The sequence below is a fragment of the Dromiciops gliroides genome, chromosome 2 (genome assembly GCF_019393635.1).
Source record: "Dromiciops gliroides isolate mDroGli1 chromosome 2, mDroGli1.pri, whole genome shotgun sequence".
Lineage (NCBI taxonomy): Eukaryota > Metazoa > Chordata > Mammalia > Microbiotheria > Microbiotheriidae > Dromiciops > Dromiciops gliroides.
The window spans coordinates 52,503,027-52,527,118 of NC_057862.1; the positions used below are offsets into that span (position 1 = coordinate 52,503,027).

A 24,092-nucleotide genomic window follows, 5' to 3' on the forward strand; every position below is an offset into this window, starting at 1 on the left:
TTGGTGGTTTGTGTGATGGGTTGTCCTTGGTAGCCTTTCCCCACAGCTGAACAGGAGGAAGCAGCTTGCTGTCTATGGAAAGTCATCTTACGCTTGTTTAAACATCTTTTGCTCTGCTTAGACCCTAAAGACTTGGAATGGTGAAATCACAAAACCTGCTTCTACCATTTCCTGGCACTATGATCCTGGGTCAGGTCACCATCTCTCTGAGGCCCCAATTTCTTCAACTGATACTTTAACTCCTCTTTCATGGGGCTGTTGTGATGATGAGATAAAATAAGGAATATAAAGTATCATGGAAACATAAATGATTACTATTAGAGGCTTTATAAAGAGCGAACTTCCACATAAAAGGCAGGGAAAACATTTCCAAAGAAGGCCAGGCCACCATATTCTATATATTAGAATATCATCAGAGACACAGATCAAATATCTGAAAAAGATTCCAGAAAGACTAATGAAAAAGAAAACAATAAGAATCATTAGTGATTAGCGAGGAATCACCTCACTCTAGTCAAGAACTGCACAAAAGGATGGCCAGGAGGGGAGAGAGGCGTGTTAGAGGGATTGTGCCAGGGAAGTCAGTGTGAGCGCAGGTAAACCTGGAAGCCAGCAGAGCAAGGGAGAGAAGCTGTGCCAGGGAGGCCAGAGTGAGCTCGGGTAAGCAGGCCAGAAGCTGGCAGGGGTGGGAAGAGGGTCTCTGCCAGGTAAGTCAGTGTGAGCTCCTGCAAAGGGACCTGAAGCCAGCCAGCACTCTGAATAGGGGAGCACAAACCATGAGGAGTTCTCATAATTGAAGACCTGAAGCCAGATTCTATCCCTAGCCTGTCAGAACAAGCTCTCTTAGGTCACTGTCCTTGGAGGACTGGGAGCCACAGTAGGAGTTATTCTCTATCCCACTGGTAGAGCCAGAAGGTGGGATGAAACAAACTACTGATTGAGCACTGTGCCAGTAGAAGATAATGACAATAGTAATAATGATAATAGCAGCTAGCATTTATATATTGCTTTAAGGCTTGCAAAGGGCTTAATATTTGATGATCACAACAACACTGTCAGGTAGGGGCTATTATCCCCATTTTACAGATGGGAAACTGAAGCTAAGAGAGGTTTAGCAACTTGGCTAAGGTCAAAGAGTATAGAATATCTAGGACAGGATTGGAACTCAGGTCTTCTTGACTCCAAGTTCAATACTCTAACCATTCTCCAACAGAATCTGTATGAGACCAGAACCTGTGGTGGACCAGCTACCTCATCATTCAGAGATGAGTAGCAGCAGCATCCAGAATGGAGGTGGAAAACATGAGCAAATAGAAGAAAACACTGAGGTCAATGAAGACATTCTGTGAGTTTAGAGAAACCCAAGAGATAAACCTAGAAAGAGAGTAATCCTGCAGTAAGAACAAGCAGAGCTTGAGAGGGAGAAAGATGGCTGCAAAGACTATTAGAGTGGCTAAAGAAATGAAACAAGATATAAAAAGTTAAATTATATATAAAACTAGAGTTTGGAAAGAAAATGAAATGAAAATAAATAGCCTAGAAGAGAAAGTATAAAACCATACCCAAATAGTGGACTACCTACAAAACAGAATGAAGCAAACAGAACTCAAAATTTCATGAGACAATAAGAACTATTAGAACTAAGTAAAATCACTGAAAAAAGTAGAAAGAAAATATAAAGCAACTATTATTATTATTAAAAACTGACCTGGAAAATAGGTAAAAGAAAGATAATTTAAAAGTCATCTGACATATTGAAAACCACGATGAAACAAAAAACGTAGACACTATATTTTGAAAAATCATAATAGAAAACCGTCCCTATATATTAGAAGCAAAGGGCAAAGTGTAAATAGAAAGAACATGTTGATCCCTTCCTGGAAGAAATCCTGAAAACTGAAAATAACCAGGAATGCCATAACTCCCAAGTCAATAGAGAAAAATTACTGCAAGCTGAAAGAAAGAGTGCAAGTACTCAGGGATCACAAAGGATCACAGCAGATCTGGCAGCGACTATTATAGAGGCCAGTAAATCCTGGAATAGCATAATCAAAAAAGGCAAAAGATAAAGGCTTATAAACCAAGAATAACTTAGCCTACAAAACTGAGTATAATCCTACAGGGCAAATATGGTTAGCCAAGTGGAAACTTTGAAATTCAAATGCAGGGGTCAAGAGTAACTTAGAAAGATAAATAAATTTAAGCAACTTGAAGGAACTAAATAATAATAAAGTTCTGACATTCTAAAAGGGGGAAGAGAGCTGAGGGTCCCTTCAGAATCTTAATGTCTTCAAGGGTCACAGAAGTAGTTAAATATGGGTCTAGTTTTCTTCTGTATGGTTAGTTTTATGAGAGGAAAGACAAGAGAGGAAAAAGGAATGTACTTGGGAAGAAATGAGGTGAAGGAGCAGGAATTTCATCATTTCCCAGATTAAGAAGAGCTGAATGTATACATATAGAGTTTGGTACAGAGAAACAGTTATCTCCAAAATGATAAAGGCAGGAATAAGGAAAGGGAAGAGGAAGGTATAAGAAGAAAAGACTTAAGGAGGGAATAGGCACAAGCAAAGTAAATTTAAAAGGGTGGGGGAAGAGAGGGATGATCATGAAGGGAGTATTAAAAAGAAAAAGAAAATTAAGAACCAGATCTAAGGGTAAGGACTTGGTGAAGAGACAGGCAGAGAAGCAGGAACAGATCAATTTAACTATAGATTATTAATTCTGACCTGATTTCTCCTCTTTTTCCAAGTCCCTTCTTTGTAAAGGGGTGGGAGGGTTGGTAGGAAAAGAGGAAAAAGTATAGTCAGTTCTCAATATTCTCGGCATTTAACTTTCATGAGTTAAGGCATTTATGTGATTTTATTTGTAACCTCTTTGACTTTCATGTTGGTAACTGTGCACATTTATAGCTATGTTCAGGAGAGAAAAAAAATGAAAACTGTGATGTGCAAATTTATATGAATGAAAAGGAGGAAAGTATTGGTAAACGTGTTCAATAATATGCTCCAGAAAATGCTAAAGTAACCTCTCAAGGGTACAATGAAGGAAATGAAAAATGGAAAGCAACTAAGTTTGTGAGTAAATGAGTTGATGGTCACCCCTGACCTCTCACCAATGCTAGTCTGAGTGAGTGTCCCACTAGGTTCTTGAGCATCCTGGTGCAACACATATGGGAACAGTTCAACCACAGAGCTGAAAGGGAGATCAGAGATGGCAGGTTGCTCTTTTCCTTTTTTCACCTAGGAGTTGTTCTGACATAGTTGCTCCTGACCCTCCTTCATCCCATCTGATGTTGCCTTTTCTCTCCCCTGTATTTTATGGGTTATTTCATGGTTACTGTGTTAGGAAAAGGACATATTATCAGAATTAACATTTTGTTATAAAGAACTGTATGCACAAAAGTGTATTTTCAGCAATCTCTAGCAAAAGATTACAGTTTTGGTGGTCTTGGAAACCTAACCCCTTATGCCCCCTAGGTTCAATAAATCAACATTCATGTTTTTGACTTTTGTGCTATTTTTTAGGAATGTTACTTCCAAGAAAGTTGAGGATTAACTGTATAAGTACTTGAAAGAAAAATTGTAAAATTACAGCAAAACCACTTTTTCTTTGCAGATTTAGACAAATCTAATGAAAAGATAAATAAGAAAGATGTTAATGATCTGAATGGAATCTTAGAAAAGTTAGATCTCTGATGATTATTCAATGGGAATATAAAGGAATACACATATTTTTAGCTCTGCCTGGCACCTTTTACAAAAAATTGACAATGTACTAGGGCACAAAATGTAAAAGATTTTGCACAAAGTCACTGAAGTTAAAATTAGAAGGAAAACAGTTACCTGGGAAAAACATTTGCAGCAAATTTTTTTTTTTAAGTGAGGCAATGGGGGTTAAGTGACTTGCCCAGGGTCACACAGCTAGTAAGTGTCAAGTGTCTGAGGCCGGATTTGAACTCAGGTACTCCTGACTCCAGGGCCGGTGCTCTATCCACTGCGCCACCTAGCTGCCCCCAAAGGCAATTCCTTAATAAATAAATGGTCAAAGCATATGAACAGGCAAACCTCAAAGAAGAAAGGCAAACTATCAACAACCACATGAAAAGAAATTACATATTACATAAGAGAAATATAAATTAGAAGAACTCCAAGGTTCTATCTCATACCCATCAGATTTTCAAGAATAGTTAAAAAAAAAAAGGAAAATGACAACTGTTGTAGGGACTGTGGAAGGATAAGCACATTAATGCAATATTGGAATTGAAAAGTGGTTATAGTATCATTGGCTCATAAATTTAGAACTGGAAGGAATCTTAGAGGACATCAAGTCTATCCCCCTCATTTTACCTAAGTAGAAATTAAGGTGCAAGTGACTTGCCCAGGGTCACACAGTACTCCAACCATTTTGGAAAACAACTTGAAACCATATCCAAAAAGTTAATGAACTGCATTCTCTTTGATCCATTCTTACCACCCCTAGGCTTATATCCCAAAGAGATCAAATAAAGAGGGAAAAGGATCCATATATACATAAATAATTATAACAGTACTTTTTGTTGTAGCAAAGAACTAGATACAAAGTGGGTGACCAACAACTAAATAATGGCTAAACAAATTATGGTATATGAAATAGAATATTATTATTCTGTGATAAATGAAAGGAATGGATTTAGAGAAACCAGGTAGGGCCTGTATGAAGACACAGAGTTAAAGTAAGCAAAACAATAAGAACAAGTTAGAAAATAACTACAACACTATAAAGGAAAACAACTGTCAAAGACTTAAGAACTCTTAATAAATGTCATGACCAATCATGAAATAATGGGACTATTAGGGGAGGAGGGAGTGACCGCTCTATCCTTTTTTTTGTGTGTGTGAGGAAATTGGGGTTAAGTGACTTGCTTAGGGTCACACAGCTAGTAAGTGTTAAGTGTTTGAGTCTGGATTTGAACTCAGGTCCTCCTGACTCCAGGGCCAGTGTTCTATCCTCTGTGCCATCTAGCTGCCCGTGACCACTCTATCCATAAATCTGTGATAAAGAAGACGACGAAATCTGGGCATATTCTGACATGCACCCTAGATTTGGGGAAAGCAAATTTTGAAGAGTTCAGAGGAAAGAAAGGTAGGATCTAATGGACTAAAATACATTAGGGTTAGTCAATTCAAAACAGATGTTTAAGATTGGAATTCATGACCAAACAAAGGATAGAATCAGACAGATAAAAAACAATTGTGATTACATAAAATTAAACAGATTTTACACAAACAAATTCAATATGGCTAAGTAATCTTAGCTACAGGGAAACAAGTTAACAGGAAAAATTTTTGCATCAGGTTTTTCTGTTGATGGTCTCATTCTCAAGATACATAAGAAATGATTCGTATTTATAAGAATAAAAGCCATTCTTCAATTGATAAATGGTCTAAGGATAGGAACACACAATTTTCAGTAGTATTTTACTTTCCAATTACATGTAAAGATTATTTTCAGCATTCAGTTTTGTAACATTTTGAGTTCCAAATTTCGCTTTCTCCCTCCCCTCTTCCTAAAATGGTAGGCAGCTTGATATAAGTTATATATGTGCTATCATGTAAAACATATTTCCATATTAGTCACAGTTGTGAAAGAAGAAACATATCAAACGGAAAAAAACACAAAGAAGAATAAAGTAAGTGAAAAAAGTAAGATTTGATCTACATTCAGAGTCCATCAGTTCTTTATCTAGATATGGATGGTATTTTCCTTCATGAGTCCTTTGTTTTTGATCAGTGTTGCTGAGAAGAGCTGAGTCATTCATAGTTTATCATCATACAATATTGCTGATACTGTGTATAATGTTTTCTTGGTTCTGCTCATTTCACTTTGCATCAGTTTGTACAAGTCTTTCCAGGTTTTTCTGAAATTTGCCTGTTCATCATTTCTTTATGCACAACAGTATTTCATTACATTCATATGCTAGCTTGTTCAGCTGTTCCCCAATCGATGGGTATCCCTTCGATTTCCATTATTTTGCCACAATGAAAATGGCTGCTACATTTTTGCTATAAATATTTTTGCATATTTTCCCCCTTTTTATGATCTCTTTTGAATACAGATCTAGTAGTGGTATTGCTGGATCAAAGGGTATTGCAAAGTTTGGTTGTCCTTTGGTCATGGTCATGAATTGCTTTCCAGAATGGTTGGATTAGTTCACAACTCCACCAACGATGCATTAGTGTTCCAATTTCCCCAAATCTTCTCCATTTATCATTTTCCTTTTCTATCATATATGCCAATCTGATTTAGAGGACTTTTTTATATGTTTATAGATAGCTTCAATTTCTTCATCTGAAAACTGCCTGTTCATATTCTTTGACCATTTATCAATTGGGCAATGGCTTGTATTCTTATCAATTTGACTCAATTCTCTATATAGTTGAGAAATAAGTGATTTTTACATTTTTAAAGAATGAAAACTATTCTTAGTCCTAAGGTCCACATTTGGTCATAGGGGTGGGGTGGGTGGAGAGTAGTTTGGTAACCCCTGATTTATACCATAACATTAGCACTGTAAAAATGAACAATTTTGAAAGACTTAAGAATTCTGATAAACTAAAAGATCACTTATCTTTCCAGATGACTAATGAAGATCACTGCCTACTTCGTGAAAGATATAGGCTAATATGTAGAATAAGAAATGGATTCCTGGACATAACTAATAATGGAATTTTTGCTTGACTGTGCTTATGTGATAAATGGGAGTGGGAGGAGAGTAAATTGAGAGAAAAAAAATGAATGACTGAAAATGGAAAAAACCCCTAATAATAAAAAAAAGGAAAACAGGGATACAAACTGGATATCCAAGGATCTTACTAACCAACTTAGCTTGTGAAAAGAAATGTACAGAAGATGGAAGCAAGGTCAGATAACATAAGATGAATACAAGATTGCAGCACAGTCCTGTCAAACACTGTCAGAATGCTAAAACTTGGTCTGAGCTCAGGCTATTGAGGGAAGCAAAGAGCAACTAAAGGATTCTTCTTATTCTTTTTGGCTATATTGGAAGAAGATGAAAGATCAAGGAAGGGACAGGACCTTTGCTTGGTGTGGCTGGGATGAAGATAACTGACAACAGAGAAGGCAGTAATGCTTGATTCTGGGGTTTCTCCCCCTGCAAACAAGAATTGACTTTTCCATGAGAAATGACTGAACAAAAAGGACCCAAGGAGAGGTGACACCCAAAATATGTAAAGAGGTGGCATGTATAATGTTGAGGATGCAGTTTTAGCAAGATCTTGGAAACAGTATCTCACGCTATTTTCATGGAGAAGATGGAACAATAGGGATTATATAATAATACAATGAGACAAATGAATTAATGAGAATTAATTAATTTATCAAGCTATTGCTATGTGCAAAGCACTTGGGATAGAGAGACTATAAAGTGACTACAAAGTGAGGGCAAATATCACCCTGTTCTTGGAAACTATATCTCATGACCTGACACCACTGGGATTTGCTAAGCCTGCTGACAAAGAGTCGAGGGGTGGGGGTGGGGGGGTGGAGGGAGAGGCCAGGAAAGATTAGGTTACTTTGATACAGGAACTGAGGCCAGTACTAGAATATATGCTTGTTTGTACATTCTTATGGAACTATGTGATGGGAATTATGATTAGTGTCACCTCATAACAAACTCAAAGTCAACATGTGCCTTTGGGAGGAAAGATCTATGAAATGGAGGTTGGGTAGCTGCTTCATAGAAGCACAGAATTTCAGAGTTGGAAGGAATCTCAGTGGTCATTTAGCTGATCCTACCCTTGAAAAAGATCCCTTCTATGATATACTTAATAAGTCTTCATTTGGGCTTTGCCTAGAGGCCTCCACTGAGGGGGAATCCACTACTTTTCCAGTGAGTTCATTTCAATTTTTAATTGAAAAATTGTAGCTCAAATAGTCAGGGAGTTTTCCCTCTGTTAACCTCTTGATAACATCCACCCTCTGGGGCCAAAGAATAGTGGCATGCCAGCCCTTCAAATACATAAGGTGGCTATCTATTCCCCAAATGAAACACTCCCAGGCCCATTTACATATGACATGATCTTGAGGCTGCTGGACATCCTCTAGACATTCTCCATGTCCCTGGATTTATTACTGAACCTCAATCAGAAGAGACAAAGGGCCATTTGACTGCACACATGCTGTTTCTTACGCAAGTACACACATGTGCTGATAACAGCAAACTGGATTTTTTCCATGCTAATAGCCAGGAGACTAGTGGAAATACTCAATTATTTAATACATTTCCTTAATTTTTTTTTTATTAAAGCAAGCAAACAGAAAAGGAACTATATTTTACCACTAGACATCTACAGTTTCCCAATGTTGGGGTGGATAAGATGAGAGGGAAGTGAAGAATGAGCTCCTCTGTGACAGTGGTGTGATTCAGACAGGCAGTGGATGAATGTGCAAACAGACTCTGCCTTGATTTTTAATTAGTCACTGAAGCCATCCCTCAGGCATCAAAACCAAGCTGCCCAAAGTTATGCTCCAGTAAAAGATATACTAGGTTCCCTCCTCTCTTCTGCCCTGAATTCCCCTCCCTGAAAAGATTCTCTCATCTGCTTATCCTTCTATTTCATATTTCTACTGCTTTAGTCTGTGCCAATAAAAATTGCCATGAATCCAGACCTCAAGTTTCTTTCCAAATGTGGTCCAATTACTGGGGAAATCAAGCCATTTCCACTACTTGCATCTTTGTAAAGGTGTTAAAATTATTTAATCACTTTATATTAGCGGTAATTAAAGCTAAGCAACAGATTAAAGTTATTGCTAAATTTTGCCACATATACATGGGTGCAAGTTGTAAGAATCTGGTATGCATAAACCAAGGGGATGACATTTCAATTAAATTGGAGCACAATAATTACCTGGTGCACATCTCCTTATTCCACGATGTGAATAAAAGTTAACATGAGAAATCCTTGTATTCCTTTACTGTCAAATGCCCAGACTTATGGCCGATCTCACATTTCATCTTATGCATGAACCAAAGCAAAGTCAGTTAATGAAGCTCAGGAGAAGCAGCTGAATCTCTTAGGGCTTTACTTTTTGGATGGTGCTTCTGAGGTTGCAAACAAAGTATCCCATCATACTCCTTCCTATCCAGATCTTCTGGCTTCAGGGGAGTCCAAACAGATTTACTCATACTCTGCTACATCATGACTGGCTGTGAGAAAGAGGGGCACATGGGAGCCCAAAGGTCAATGGCTAAAGAGGTCACCCCGAGAGTTGGTGCTGCCCAGGGAATGCTGGGGAAAGGGCCCTTGTAAACATTTAATTTTCTAAAAATATCACTTTAAAAATTTCATCACAATCAAATCCTTAATGGTTCTCCATTGCCTTTAAAAATTTTCCTGAAGGGCCTTTAAAAATTTTCCTGCGAGACCTTTATTGGATTAAGCACAAATTTTCAAGCTTGACATTTAAGATCCTATGCCATATTGCTTCACGACTTATATTTTCAGTCTTATCTCCTACTATTTCCATAAAGAAACCCTCTGTCTACTAAGCTGACATATGCAGTGTCCCCCAAACACATATTGCATTTCCCTAACCTCTGTGCCTCAGTTATGTCATTTGCTCTGACAAGAATGCTTTTCTTTCTTTTCTCTGCTTGTCCAAATCCTGCTGTTCTTTCAAAATCCAGTCCAATCTCAAATTGTTTTAAGTTTCTATTGCTACTGCTACACCACTGCTAGATATCTCCAAAGAAGTCCTCCTCAGATGCTTCACGCAGGTGTAGAGATGCCCTCAGGCTCTCAAAGGCTATCCCAGCAGGGGATGCTCTCTTATGATGGAAAGGTCTTGAATACAGTCCTGACAGCAAATTATGTCTGCTTTTTGAGGACCAGTCTAGTATATATGTGAGGCTCCTCACCAACAGGCTGGTCACTTGGTGATGAATTCTTTGGCCATGGCAACAGATAAAACAAAGAAAACTTAAAAATGACTGGAAGGGGCAGCTAGGTGGCACAGTAGATAAAGCACCGGCCCTGAATTCAGGAGGACCTGAGTTAAAATTCGGCCTCAGACACTTGACACTTACTAGCTGTGTGACCGTGGGCAAAGTACTTAATCCTCACTGCCCCACCCCCCCAAAAAAGATCTTCAGTCCTCTCTTCTACTTCTGCAGGAACAGAAGTGGAAAGAGAAGCTTTGGAAAATGGGAACATGATACTAAGAGTCAGTTTTTAAGAGTATCTATAAATACCGAGTTAGTTGTTAGTGCTCTGAATTTAAATCCTTGTCTAGGAACTAATGAATGGACATAATGCTGGAGGAATCAAATCAGATTAATCTTGACATCCTCACCATAAATAAAACCAGTAGACAAAAGGAAGTTATAGATGAATGGAAGGAGGGTTTACAGGTTTTCCTTGGGGAGGCAAATTCAGGAGTTGGCAAAGTTGGCATTAATGTGTGTCCAAAAGCAAAATTCATAGGATACTTGGTCATTTTGTATTGTAGTGTTCATGATAAGCACTTGAAAAGTAACTACCATGAATATAACTGATGCTTATATGTCAATATTTGTTGCGGAAGATAAGGTAGAGAAATTGTGTGAAGAACTCAAAAAATCTCTCCAAATTAAATTAACATGTTTCAACATTCAGTGACTTCAAAGCAATAGTGGAGGACAGTGAAAAATATGATGGAAATTACAGTTAGGGAGTGAGAAATAAGACAGCCTAACAGCTTGTAGCCTGGACAAAGAAGACTCACAATTATATATCATAAATGCTTTATTCCAAAAAGAGAGTCTGGAGATGTTGGAAATGGAATACATCAAAGAATATCACAGAAAACTAATCTGATTTTATTCTAGCAGATAGGAAATGATTATTTACCAGTGTAGAAATCATTTATAAATCAACTGTGTTCAAGTTAAACATGGGATTCATTTGATGCCAAATTAGAAGAATGAATGAACATGAGACAATATGCATACATGAGGCAAAACCAACAACTATCTAAATAAACTGTTGATGTGGAAAAAAAAGGGAAATGGATAAAATAACAGACATTCACAGAGATGACTGTCAACCTATTCACCATGGAAACTTAACCAATGCATATCAATTGCTGTGAGGAAGAGACTAAAAAGGCTAAGAATCTGCCTCAATCAGCAAACGCTTCATCTCAATGTCAAGGTGAAAAACATAACAACTAAGAAAACTGTTTAGAATACAAACTTGATGATCAAATCTTTTTTTTTTTTTTTTTTGGTGAGGCAATTGGGGTTAAGTGACTTGCCCAGGGTCACACAGCTAGTAAGTGTTAAGTGCCTGAGGCCGGATTTGAACTCAGGTCCTCCTGAATCCAGGGCCAGTGCTCTATCCACTGTGCCACCTAGCTGCCCCAATGATCAAACCTTATGGAGAAAAATGATGGAAAATTAGGAGCAGTACTACCTCATACACCAGTGAGAGTTGGAAGCAGAGAGAAAAACAAATTTATAAAAAGAGGCCCAACTAAGTCAGATCATCCAAAGGACAGTAAACGATGACACTGGAAGGAGGTCACCAATTGAAACTACCTGTCAAGAATTATATAGCAAGCTCTCTTCTCTATTAGTGACAGTGAAACTATCACTTTAGGAATTTAACATGAGCTATATCAAGAAAAAAGAAATGGTACAAAAGAAAACAAAAAAATGGGTAAAATAGCTGAATTAGAGCAAATGTACACAGAGTTATGGCAGTGAGCAGTGGAATATTTACTAGTTTCCAAAGAACTTAACTTATGAATCACCTAGGTGAAAGGTGCATGATGGATATAAATAGGTAGTAACGTATTATCCAATTGGATTTACTTTACCTTGTTTTGGTTTCTCACAAAGTCACTAGCTTCCATTTGTTCAATCCTAATTCTCAGGCAATTATTTTCTTCAGAGAGCTTTTGTATCTCCTTTCCCATTTGGCTTTTCAAGCTGTTGACTTTTTTCTCATGACTCTCCTGCATCGCTCTCATTTCTCTTTCTATTCTTTCCTCCATCTCTCTAAATTTTCCTTCTCTCTCCTACTTTCTCTTCAAAGTCTCTTTTGAGCACTTCCATAGCCTAAGACCAATTCGTATTTTTCTTGGAAGCTTTGGATGTTGGATCTCTGACTTTGTTATTATTATCTTCTGAGTGTGTATTCTGGTCTACTTTGCTCCCCAAAAAGTTTTCTATAGCCTGATGCTTTCTTTGCCTACTCATCTCAACCTGTAAGCAGATGTCTGATTGAAATCTGATTCTCTATGGTTGGAAGCTTGGTGTGCCTATGCTCCTCCCTCACTGGGCCACCACCACTCAATTCGGCCCACTGGTTCAGAAACAGGGTGCTTTGCCTCAACTCCAGTAGAGACTGCAGCCACTTCACCCTGGCCAACCACCAAATCCCCTTACTGGTTCATGAGCTGAGTCTCAGAAGAAGCCGCTGGTGCTGAAGGCACGGTCTGTTCCTGGCTGTGTCTGAACTTCATGCTGAGCTCCTCTCTCAGCCTGATCAGCAGGTGATCTCAGTTGCTGTCTTTGGCTGGAAAATAGTCTCACTCTATTCTAATGTGAGTTAGGCTGCTCTGTTTTTTTGTGTTTGGTTTTTTTTTTTGTGTGTGTGTGTGTGTGAGGCAATTGGGGTTAAGTGATTTGCCCAGGGTCACACGGCTAGTAAGTGTTAAGTGTCTGAGGCTGGATTTGAACTCAGGTCTTCCTGAATTCAGGGCTGGTTCTCTATCCACTGCACCACCTAGCTGCTCCTTGGGGTTTTTTTTCAAGGCATTATTTGGGAGTGAGTGGATGGGTTTATTGGGAGCTTGTGGGAGTCACAGCCTCTCCTCTGTCATCTTGGCTCTGCCCCTCCTTTAATGTATTATCAATGAACTGTGCAGAAGTATCATGAAAGATATTATTAGAGAGATGCCTGGGTAAAAAAGGAGGCGGGGTTCTCATGTAGTGAGAATGAGGGATGAGTGGTAGACAACCTGCTTTCTACATTGGTATCCACCTCATGTCATGAACTCTAGAGGAAGGTCTCCTCACACTGGGAGGACCACTCAAGGAGGATTTAAGGAGAGACATAGCTGGGCATCACCCAGGATGAGAAGACTTAGAAGGGCTGCTATAACTGTCTTCAAGTATTCGCAGGACCATCATACTTGAAGAGAGAATACACTTACTTTGCTTGGTCCCTAGAAGACAGAGCTAAGCGCACTGGGTGGATCTAACAAAGGAAATTTAGTTTTAGCAGAAGGAAAAACTACTAACCATTGCAGCTCTTGTGAAGTGAAATAGGCTGCTTGGGGAGGTAGTGATTCACCCCTTACTGAAGGTCTTTAAACAAAAGTCAGAGAGTAACTGTTTAACATCATTTCTAAGAGATTTTTTTCTTCATCTGAAAAATGAGAATTGCATAGAATGGTCTTGAGGATCCAGTGAGTTTGTATTTCACAAATCCTAAACCACTGTATAAATGCTGGCTATTACAAATTGCAGATACTTTCTCCAGTGGTATGGATGGCCACCCATCCATACTGTCACTGGGTCCTAGTCTTTTTTTTTTTAATCTTTTTCTTTAAAAAATTTTTTTTTGGTGAGGCAATTGGGGTTAAGTGACTTGCCCAGGGTCACATAGCTAATAAGGGTTAAGTGTCTGAGGCTGGATTTGAACTCAGGTCCTCCTGACTCCAGGACCAGTGCTCTATCCACTGTAACATCTAGCTGCCCCTGAGTCCTAGTCTTGAAAGAGGTCTCAGAGACCATCTAGGCCAACCAGTATCTAAAGAATCCCTCTAAGAAGCACGTGGTCATCTGACTTATCAGTGAATCAGACACCCAAAATGGACATACAAAAAAGACTTAGAAAGCAGGTGGTTGGGGCAGCTAGGTGGCACAGTGGATAGAGCACTGGCCCTGGATTCAGGAGGACCTGAGTTCAAATCTGACCTCAGACACTTGACACTTACTAGCTGTGTGACCCTGGGCAAGTCACTTAACCCCATTTGCCTCATACACACACACACAAAAGTAGAAAGCAGGTGGTGGTTTTCTCATGTAATGAGAAAGGTTTCTAAAGGGGTAGACTGTTCACCTTAGGAGGAAAGGCTTTTGTAGTTAACTGCTAGGTTTACGAACTACTTAAACAAAATGTCTGAACAATTAATCTTGAAATTCTGGGCCAGGAACAAATTTAGAACTATCTTCATGAGATGATAAAAGACATCTTTTGCTTTCTATGTTTTATTTTAAGTCTTTAGGCCTTAAATTAGTTTCAGTGAAGGCTGAAGTGCTTCCCTCTTCCAAGACAGAGGATGCCAGCATCTAATTTATTATTTTTTTTTTACTGTAACTTGATAATAAAATGATAAATTAGCTCATCATTGTGAACAATTAATTCAAAGTCAAATGACTGTACCAATTCTCTGGTAAATGTGGCTAGAAGGAAGGAATGTTCCTTGTTGAGCAAGCAAGAGTTAAAACACATCCAATATTTGAAGTTTTGTTTTTTTCCAAATGATTTCAGATGTATTAGGGATAGGTGGAGGCATTTTCTGGGAAAGGGGAAATTCTCCTCTTTTTGTTTTCTGCAGTGATCATTTTATTACCATCCATTCAACAGGACGTCTGCCTGGGCAAAGAGGTGGCAACACTGTTAGGGCAGCTGATACTTCTCAACGACTATTCCAACATCTACACCTTCGTATGAGAAGTATGTTTCAAAGCACAGACACCCAACATTGAAGCCAAGAAGGAAATATGTTGATCTGATATTTTTCACCAATCAGAGGCAAAGTTCATATACATATAAATACTACATACTAACCAAATGGGGTGTTTGGGGCGTATGGCATCCAACTTCTTTAGAAGGAATTCTTGATCACACCCATGTAATTAATTAACATGCTTTAATCTTATTTTCTTTACAAATACATGCCATTCCATTGAGTCTTCCCTTGTAATCAAGATTTTTAAAAAAGAAAAAATCAGTTCACCAAAACTAAGTAACACTATGACCTGATCCAGTTGGACAATATTTGCAATATTCCACACCCTTAGTCCCTCTCCTCTGAAATCAAGGGAGGGAGATGTATTTTCTCTATTCTTTTCTGGAGCTAAACTCAGTCATAGTAACTGTTTTTAATTTTTAAGAGGTTTTTCTTTTTCTTTCCATTTTTCCATTGTTGTTGTCGTCATTGTGTATACAGTTCTAGTTTTTTACATTCCATCAATTCATTTCTCAGCAGGCTGCACTCTGGAGTTCTCCATCATACCCCAGAAACCTCTTCTCCCTGGAAGATCACTTCCACCATGGAATTCACAGGTCAGAAGTTTTCTTTGCCCTTGAGGTCTTTCCTTTTGTTTTTTGTTTTTTTTTGTTGTTTTGTTTTTTGTGGGGCAATGGGGGTTAAGTGACTTGCCCAGGGTCACACAGCTAGTAAGTATCAAGTGTCTGAGGCCGGATTTGAACTCAGGTACTCCTGAATCCAGGGCCGGTGCTTTATCCACTGCGTCACCTAGCTGCCCGAGGTCTTTCCTTTTGATTGGAGGGCTCTTCCCAGAGCCTCCATTTAAAGAGGGTGCCCAAGTCAACTACTACTTCAATTCTTACCAGGCTTCATTCCAGTCTTCTTCATCACTGCCCCGCCCCCAACTCCTGCTGGGTACCTTCCTCCTCCAAACCTTACTTCCAGCTTTCTTTTATGTGTCTGTTTTCCTCCAGTAAAATGTAAGTTCCTTGGGGGGGGGGGTAAAGGCCTTCTTTTTGTTTATATTTGTATTCCCAACACTTAGCACAGGATTTGGCATGACGTGCTTAATAAATGCTTGTTGACTAACTGGCTGAATGCCTTTCTAAGTGCCTTTGAATTCTTTATATTCTTTTTTTAAAAAAACAGAATAGTAATATTCTGTCTGTCAACCACCATTCGTTTAGCCATTTCTCCAATAAAGGCACAGCTTACTTTGTTGCTATTTCTCTGCTATAATTAAAATGCACCTTACTAATATGATGAAAGAGACACTGATCTCTGTTGTATATTCATTCTGCAAACTGTTTCACCCAGGTGACCTCCTTAGGGTTTAAGGGGGTCTATGCCTAGCAGGAGGTTCTCTGGGTCAAACATATGGGCATATTAATAACTCTTTTTTAAAATTTTGGGACTTCATGACTATATTTTTTCAATGTCAGTGCTGCTTAGATCATGGTGTAGGTTTAGTTTTTATAAAATAGTGATTTAAGAGCCCATTTATATTCAACTAAAGTCTGAGTTCATAAAAGCATTTTTTTGGGGGACTTTACAACAGGTTGAACCGGTATGCCACAAAGGGAGTAGAGATTCTTCAGTGGCCTGGGGTCCTGCCTCCAAGCCACAGATCCTCACAGGTCCAGAATAGGGCCCCCAGTTCAGTCAGCAGCTGATGTTAAGATCTGAGAGACCCAAATTACCATACAGGTCAGGCCTTTGGTGCTTGGCCACAGGCATGCATATTAATGATTCTTTTAAAAAGTATGTTTCCAAATTACTTTCTAGAATGCCTGGATCAAATAACAACTCTACCAACGGCATGTTACTTTGATGTGGCCAATTTTTAATTTCTGGTCACCTTTCTGCCTATTTCCCAAGAGGCTAATCCTATCCAAAAGAAGGAGCATGGGGTTTGGGTTGGGAGTTACAGAATCATAAAACACTAGTGTCAGGAGAGATCTTTGAGATTTCACTCTCTAAGCTGGGAGTCTTGGGTCCAGGAAGGGCGAACAGTTTTCCTGAGGTTACAGAGCAGGTCTTTTGATTTCCAAACCAGAGCTGTTGTCACTATTCTACACTGCCTTTAGATGGCCAGCTCTGCCACTACCTAGCTATGTGACTGAGTCTTTTAAACATGCTTGCTTGTTTTCTCAAGCAATAAAACAGAATTCGATCTGTCTCACCAATCTACATCAGAGAGTTGTTCTCTTGAGGCTTATTCCTATTACTCTTGGACAATGCCACTCTATTCCCAGACCACTCCCCTCCTCCCAACCCTGGCACCTCAGCTATGCCAGCCCTCTTCTCCCACAAGTTCCCTTGGGAGCTACCATGTTGGGGAAGGGCTCAGGCTGGGTATACTTAATTCCTCAATGTTACTCCCTCACCCCACTTGAGCTACCTTCTATGTCTTCCCCCATTAGAATGTAAGCTCCTGGGGGCAGCTAGGTGGCACAGTGGATAAAGCACTGGCCCTGGATTCAGGAGGACCTGAGTTCAAATCTGGCCTCAGACACTTGACACTTACTAGCTATGTGACCCTGGGCAAGTCACTTAACCCTCACTGCCCTACCAAAAAAAAAAAAAGAACGTAAGCTCCTTCTTTTTGCTTTTCTTTGTATCCCCAATGGTTAGCGTCATCCTGGCACATAATAAGCACTTCATAAATGCTGGTTACCTGCTGCATGCACCTGAGCATGTCCACAGCTGTCCATGGCTCATCACTCAGGACGATTAGTCAGTCCAAAGCTATCACACTGAGGTAGTGAGAGGTAGGGAGGAGTTGCAAGACCACTGGATTTGAATCCCCTTTGAAAGGGCAGGGGTTTGAAGTTTTGCTCTGCTGCTTTCTGTGTCTAATTACTGACAAGTCACATGACCCCTCAGCATATTCACATGTAAAATGAAGCTGTTTCTGGTTTTAAATCCTATAAGTCAAGGTGGAAGCATTCTGAATAGACAAAACCACCACATGTCAAGGGAGAATTATTGGCAGCATAGGAAAAGACTACATTTCTCAAAGTGCTACACATTGGAGATGCAGAGCAAAAGTACCACCCAGGGTTAGCTGGGAAAGAAAAGAAACCAAAGCAGATGGGTGAATGAGTCTTTGAAAGAAAGACTGTAGCTGGTGGACAAACAGTAGGAATTCCCAAACTGCTCTGCGATCTTCACGGATCAGGCTCGATGCTGACCAGAAGTGTTGCAGGTTTTGGGGAAGAGGCAGACCCTTGCTGGGCTGTGCTGAGGCTGAATGGGAACCATGCCTATGGTGGCTTCCCCTGTTTCGGTCAGAATACTCACCTTGCCCTCCTTGAAGTGCTTCTTGAGCTGCTTCTGCATCACTTTTAGTTTCTTGGACTGGACCCCGCTGTAGGCCAGCAACATGCCTCCAAACTGCCTCTCAGTGATTCGCCCATTGACAGGGTCCTGACGCTCAAACTAAATGGGAGTGAAAAGGGTCAATATGTCAACAAGGGAGAGGGTGATTAATGTGCAAGAAAAATCCTGGAACTTTCCTGACAGAGAATGCAGGATAAACATGTGTACAATGGAAGGGTCTGCTTTTGGGAATTACAGAGAACTCTTAGCATACAGTGAAAAAGTGGTATGTTGTGTTTTCCATTTTGTAAAGCACCATCATTATAACAACTCAGTGAGACGCATAGTACTGGAATTATAACCTCATCTTACAAATAAGTGACTGAAAGGTGAGTGACTTGGCCAAGGTCATTTGGCTGGTAAGAAATTGGGCACCTTCAAGGTCAATGTTCTTTCCACCTTCCCTAAGAATCGGAAGGCCTGAACTCTATCCCTGGGCTCTGCCACTATTTCCTTCTGTGTAAAATGTAAATAACGTAACACATCCTTTACTTACTTTCATGGGTTATTTGTAAGTCTCAAGAAAGATATAATAACTGTGTTGGTTCTTAACAAAAGAAACAATAATCTATGCCAATGTTCCCTCAAGCACAGATAATCAAGAATTGGCAATCTGACCGGTTATTAAAAAAAAAAAAGTTTTATCAGCTCTCCAGACTATATTTATTAATGCAATTACTGTGCATTGAGGTTGCCCAAATCCCTAAGGGTATCTTCCTTTCAAAGAAGATTAATGTCCTTTAAAGCTTCCTCCAATATTATAAACAAAGGTGAAGACATCCACAGAGACTGAAAAAAATACACACAAAAAACACAACTGCAGAAAAGAACAATGGTCTGTCTCCGTGTTGCTCTTTATTTTCCTTGCCTTACTTCAAATCTAGTGGAAATCACTAAGTGTATTTAAATATGCAGATACCCTTTACCAATTTAAGGGGTCAGCAGAAAATGGTATAAAATTTCCATCTATAATGAAGTGAATAAGAATAAGAAAAAGATTTCTTAGGCGCCAGCTGCAATTTTAATGCCACTCATGAATACAGACATAATGAAATGGATAAAGAAGTATCCAGAAGCTGACTGGAACAGGAAAACCTATTAAAAAAGTAGGGATAGTAAAATTTCTCATTAGTCCATCATGAGAAACTAATGACTGCTGGGGCAATTTTCAGATTCTATACACGACAGAGTACAATTCTGCTCTGGCAGGATAAGTATATGTGGATGTCATTTCCTGTGACTAGGCCAAGTTAAGTGTTTGTTTAGTACCTCTTTCTCAAAAAATAAGCTTTTACTGGTATTTTCTGTTTCTCACATTATCATAGTTATTTCAGATATCCCTCCCCCTCCCCTCCTCCCATATGACAAACATGACTTTTTTTTAGAGGAAAAAGAATCAGCACAACTGATGAATGCATTGAAAGGGCAGTGTGTGACATCCGTGGACCTCTTACATCCATGAAGGGGCGCATTGGGGTATCTTCTCATATCTGTTCATTTGAGTCCTGCTTGATCTTTCATTCTACAAGGATTTATTTTGTAATCTGCAACTTGGCTTTAGTTATTGTCTCAATTAGTATCTTTGCTTATTCCCTAAGATTTTTATTTAGCAACTCTTACAAGGCCAATACAACCTTAAATAATTTCAATGAGGGAATGGGGAGCTCTCCATGGAGCTCAGATTTCGAAAGGTCCTAATAATAATGATAATAATAGCTAGTATTTACTTACTATGTATCACACATGGTGCCACATGCTTTACAATTATCTTATTTGATCCTCACAACAACTCTGGTAAGTGTAATTATTATTTTCATTTTACAGATGGGGAAAACCGAGGCAAACAGGTTAAGTGACTCGCCCAGGGTCACACAGCTAGTATTTGAACTCAGTCCTTCCTGACTCCAGGGGACTAGTACTCTATCCACTGTACCACCTAGCTGCCTCTCTTATTAAAATAGGTCACGTTCATAATATGAAATCCAAGGTCACACTGATAATAGGAATACAAAAGAGTGGTTAAGTCCTAGTAACATTAGCTTTAGATAGCCCCAGCCCAGTGTTACATAAGGCTTTCAAACATTGCTCTGTACAATAGGAAAGGATTTTAAAGCTATGCCCAACTTGGAAAGAACAAGAAATGGGCAAGACTGATATTTGAGTATAAGGGATAATGGTAAACAATGTCAGAAAGAAAGCAGAACTACTCAATTCCTATTGTGTTTTTGTATTTGCTATCAATAATCCCAAAACTATAAAGAATGGAACAAAAGGAATTGAAACTCGAGATAAGTGGGTTCTAGATGAGAGCTAATTTGATGGGTTCAAGTCACTTGGCCCAGGTGAATTTGGCATATGCCTGTCCAAGAGCTCCATGCAGTTCACAAATCCACTTGAGATTCGATTGCACACCGACAGGATTGGGAAAGATGCTGAGCCATCTGATTGCTGACTGGGCATTGCTTCCCCCCAAGTCAAACAGACTTGGGAAAGACCTTAGCTTAAAAAGGCCAAGGTCTCCCCCTGCATCAGGGCCATCTCTAGTTGTCCTGATCTATATCTTGCCATTGGCCCCAGACGGCTCTGGAGGAGAAGGTGAGCTTGCTGACTTTGCACAGTCCTCTCTCACTTAAATCCAATTCACTTGCAAGTCAAGACATCACCTTCCTGACGTCACTGGTCCTCTTCAGGAAGGACAAACACCATCACCTGTGGCTCCAAGAAACTGTAGCGTGGACAGTGACCACACCCCAGTACTGAATCTACTGATCAAAGGCTTTAGATGAGATGTGAAAGTGATTGCTTTATAAGTCCTTGCAAACCACTTTTTGAAATAGGCTGTAGTTCCGCAGTAAGCATTTTGGATTGGTGGAGGAGACTTGGTTACAGTCTTTGGGGCTTCTGTAAAACTAGAAAGTTGGATTAGAATTGAGTATTGAGGCATCTGGTGGCTTAATGATGGAAGCCTCCAGCTAAGCCAAGGCTTGGAGAAGGAATTGCTCAGTGGTGGGTGGGGTATGGGGCAGGGAAGAGATCACCTTCACCTCCTCTCCCTTCCCCCCTTCCTCTCACTAGAAGAGGGTTGGTCATGTGACAGAGAGGAAAGACTTTGGCCTTCTCATTGGTGTCCTGGCAGTGCCATGGGAACAACAGTGACTGATGGGAGTGTCTGCAACAGGAACTGAGGATGAAAGACAGAAACTGGGAAAGATGGCGTCAAGACTTCACAAAGCCCAGCAGAGTTATACCATACCTATGAGGAATTTCATGAGTAGCTCATGATGGGGACAAGGATTTCCAGCCACAAGTAGCTGTGGGTTACGCCCCTTCTCCCCTGCCCTGCTACATGTGTTCTCTGAGTTTGGGCTCACTTTCCCCTGGACCCTGTATGTCCTGGAAGGAAAGTGGGTCACAGACCTTGGGGATTGAGGGGATGTTTGTTGAACCCACTGTTGTTACTGTCACCTTAGTAAATATTCCTTATTAAAAGCCCCAGCTTCAGGCCCACCACTTGTCTACAGAATGGGCCTACTTTTGTGAGGGCAGGTGGGTCATTTTCCCAGCTGAAATTAGTTAAGGAAAAGCGAAGTCAGTTAAGATGGAAGACTCTCTAGCTTCATGCCATCCAATGTAAATTTCACCTCTGGTTTTTGGACATAAAATTTTTAAGGAGACATTGGTACCGAAGATCTAAATCCCATGAACAAAATATATGGTATCATGACACATGCCCATGAACACACAACACTAAAAAGGATAATCACATCACCAATAACAATAGCTAGCCATTTATAGAGAACTTTGAGGTTTTCAAAGTGCCTTGCATAGGCTATCTTATTTGACTCTTACAACAACCCTATGATGTAGGGGCTATGATTATCCTCATTTTACAGATGAAGAAACTGAGGCTATGGTAGGTAACATGACTTGGTCAGGGCCACACAACTAGTAACTGAAGCAGGATTTGAATTCAGGTATTTCTAACTCTAAGCCTGGCACTTTCACTTTGCCACCCTGTTGCCTATTTTTCTTATTCAGTGCTTTTGCATTACTCAGATGCAAAGTGTATGATACAGTCCTATCTATGTCACTGGCCTGAACATATCTTGGTTTTCTGATCTGAGAGTCTGGCTTTCCAGATCCCAGCTCTGCCAGTGCTGCTGTTATCACAGATCCTGAGTTATCTAAGGAGCCAATGTTCTCTATTCCAAAGGCAGTCGGTGAATGCAGAATGCATTTCCTTAAAATGTAAATCTCCATTTCTATAACAGAGTAGACACCATGGGTCGTAAGGTCAAGCTTGCCAGGGACTTTATTCTCTTGATCCATATACAACTTAGGGAATGATGTAGCTGGGTCTTGCTGGGACAGAGCAACCATGCTGAGGGATGGAGGCCACAAAACAGAGTGTCTGCTGGAGGGGACAAGAGGAGCTGATTAGTACACGTGGCAGGAAGGCCTCCACATTTTGGAGGAATGGGGAGGGGCTATCTCTCAATGCAAACAAAAATCAGAATATCTGGTGTTCAAATTAAGTGACTTGACTACCATTTGCATTATTCCTATAGCCAGGACAGGAAAGTGTAACTCCCTCCCTCCCATTTACAGAGAGCTAGTTGGAAGGAGACAAATTTATAGGAAAAACTCAAAGTTCTTGGCCCATGCTGCATATGACAAATGTGCTACAATTATAAGACAAAAGCAACAGTTTCTGGCCCTGAGTACTACATAAGTCAACAAGTATTTATGGAGCCTCTACCACAGGCCTGGCATTGTGGGAGATTAAAAAGAAACAGAAGAAAAGACAGTCCTTCCAAAGGACTAGTTGAAGTGTCAAGACTTAACTAACACTCCAAGAATAACTGGCAAACAATCCTGTGTCAGTTCGAGTGCTGAATTGTGTAGAAGTGATGAGAGCTCTACTTTTTACACTAAGGGAAAAGTGTCAATGCAGAATCAATAGCAGAGCTATCTTTGGAATCAGGGTTTTCATTCTTAGGACAGAAGTCAGGGTTTCATTTTATCTCCCTGAGAATCCATTGCAAGAGGCCAAAAAAGCCTCCAATGATTCCTTTGCTCTTCTGGAACAGTCAGGTTCAGAAACTGCCTATCATACTTAATTTAAGCAAGTCACTGCAAGTCTCTGGGACTCAGTCTCCTAATCTGTATTATGAGTCTGTTTGAAAGGGTTCTTAAGGTACCCATGACCTTTTCCAACTGCTTTCTTCTGGTCTGTAATTTAAACAATGCTGACGGGGGTAGCTAGGTGGTGCAGGGGATAAAGCACCGGCCCTGGATTCAGGAGGACCTGAGTTCAAATCCGGCCTCAGACCTTGACACTTACTAGCTGTGTGACCCTGGGCAAGTCACTTAACCCCCATTGCCTGCAAAATAAAATAAAAAAAAATTCTCAGTTAAACAATGCTGACACCTGAACTTAAATCTACAATCAAAATATTAAGAGCGGGGCAGGGGGAGCTAGGTGGTGCAGTGCATAGAGCACCAGGCTGGAGTCAGGAGGACCTGGGTTCAAATCTGACCTCAGACACTTAACACTTACTAGCTGTGTGACCCTTGGCAAGTCACTTAACCCCAATTGCCTCACCCCCCCCCCCCCAAAAAAAAAGAGTCGGGGGGAGAGAAAAAACTAAAAGGATGGTGAGTGTCAGTAACAGGATGGGTAGAGTGGCAGCCTCAGAAGAGGCTGGCAGGGGGCCTGCCTGGCTTGAATCCCAAGTTACAGGGTTAGTTGTGTGGCCATGGACAAGGTGTGTACACAGAGCAGGCCGCAGACCTCAGAGGGCTATGTTAATGCCAATGATTCAACACAATGGGAGGACTTTAAGTTTAAGTTAGAACTGGGAGAAATATCCTATTATGATACCCTGCATACTAAGTCGCATAGAGACATAAATCAATCAGAACAAATATAGCTACAGGACATTAAT

At 40.0% G+C, this 24,092-nt stretch overlaps 1 protein-coding gene across 5 annotated transcripts in view; it reads right to left on the reverse strand.

Annotated features, from left to right (window-relative positions):
• Positions 1-24,092, reverse strand: part of MICU1 (mitochondrial calcium uptake 1) — a 238,752-nt gene that overhangs the window by 36,770 nt on the left and 177,890 nt on the right. For all 5 annotated transcript variants that reach the window (XM_043987836.1, XM_043987835.1, XM_043987834.1 and 2 more), the window contains one exon: positions 18,067-18,204. In XM_043987836.1, the coding sequence (XP_043843771.1) occupies positions 18,067-18,204 (138 nt within the window). The remainder of the gene's footprint in view (positions 1-18,066; positions 18,205-24,092) is intronic.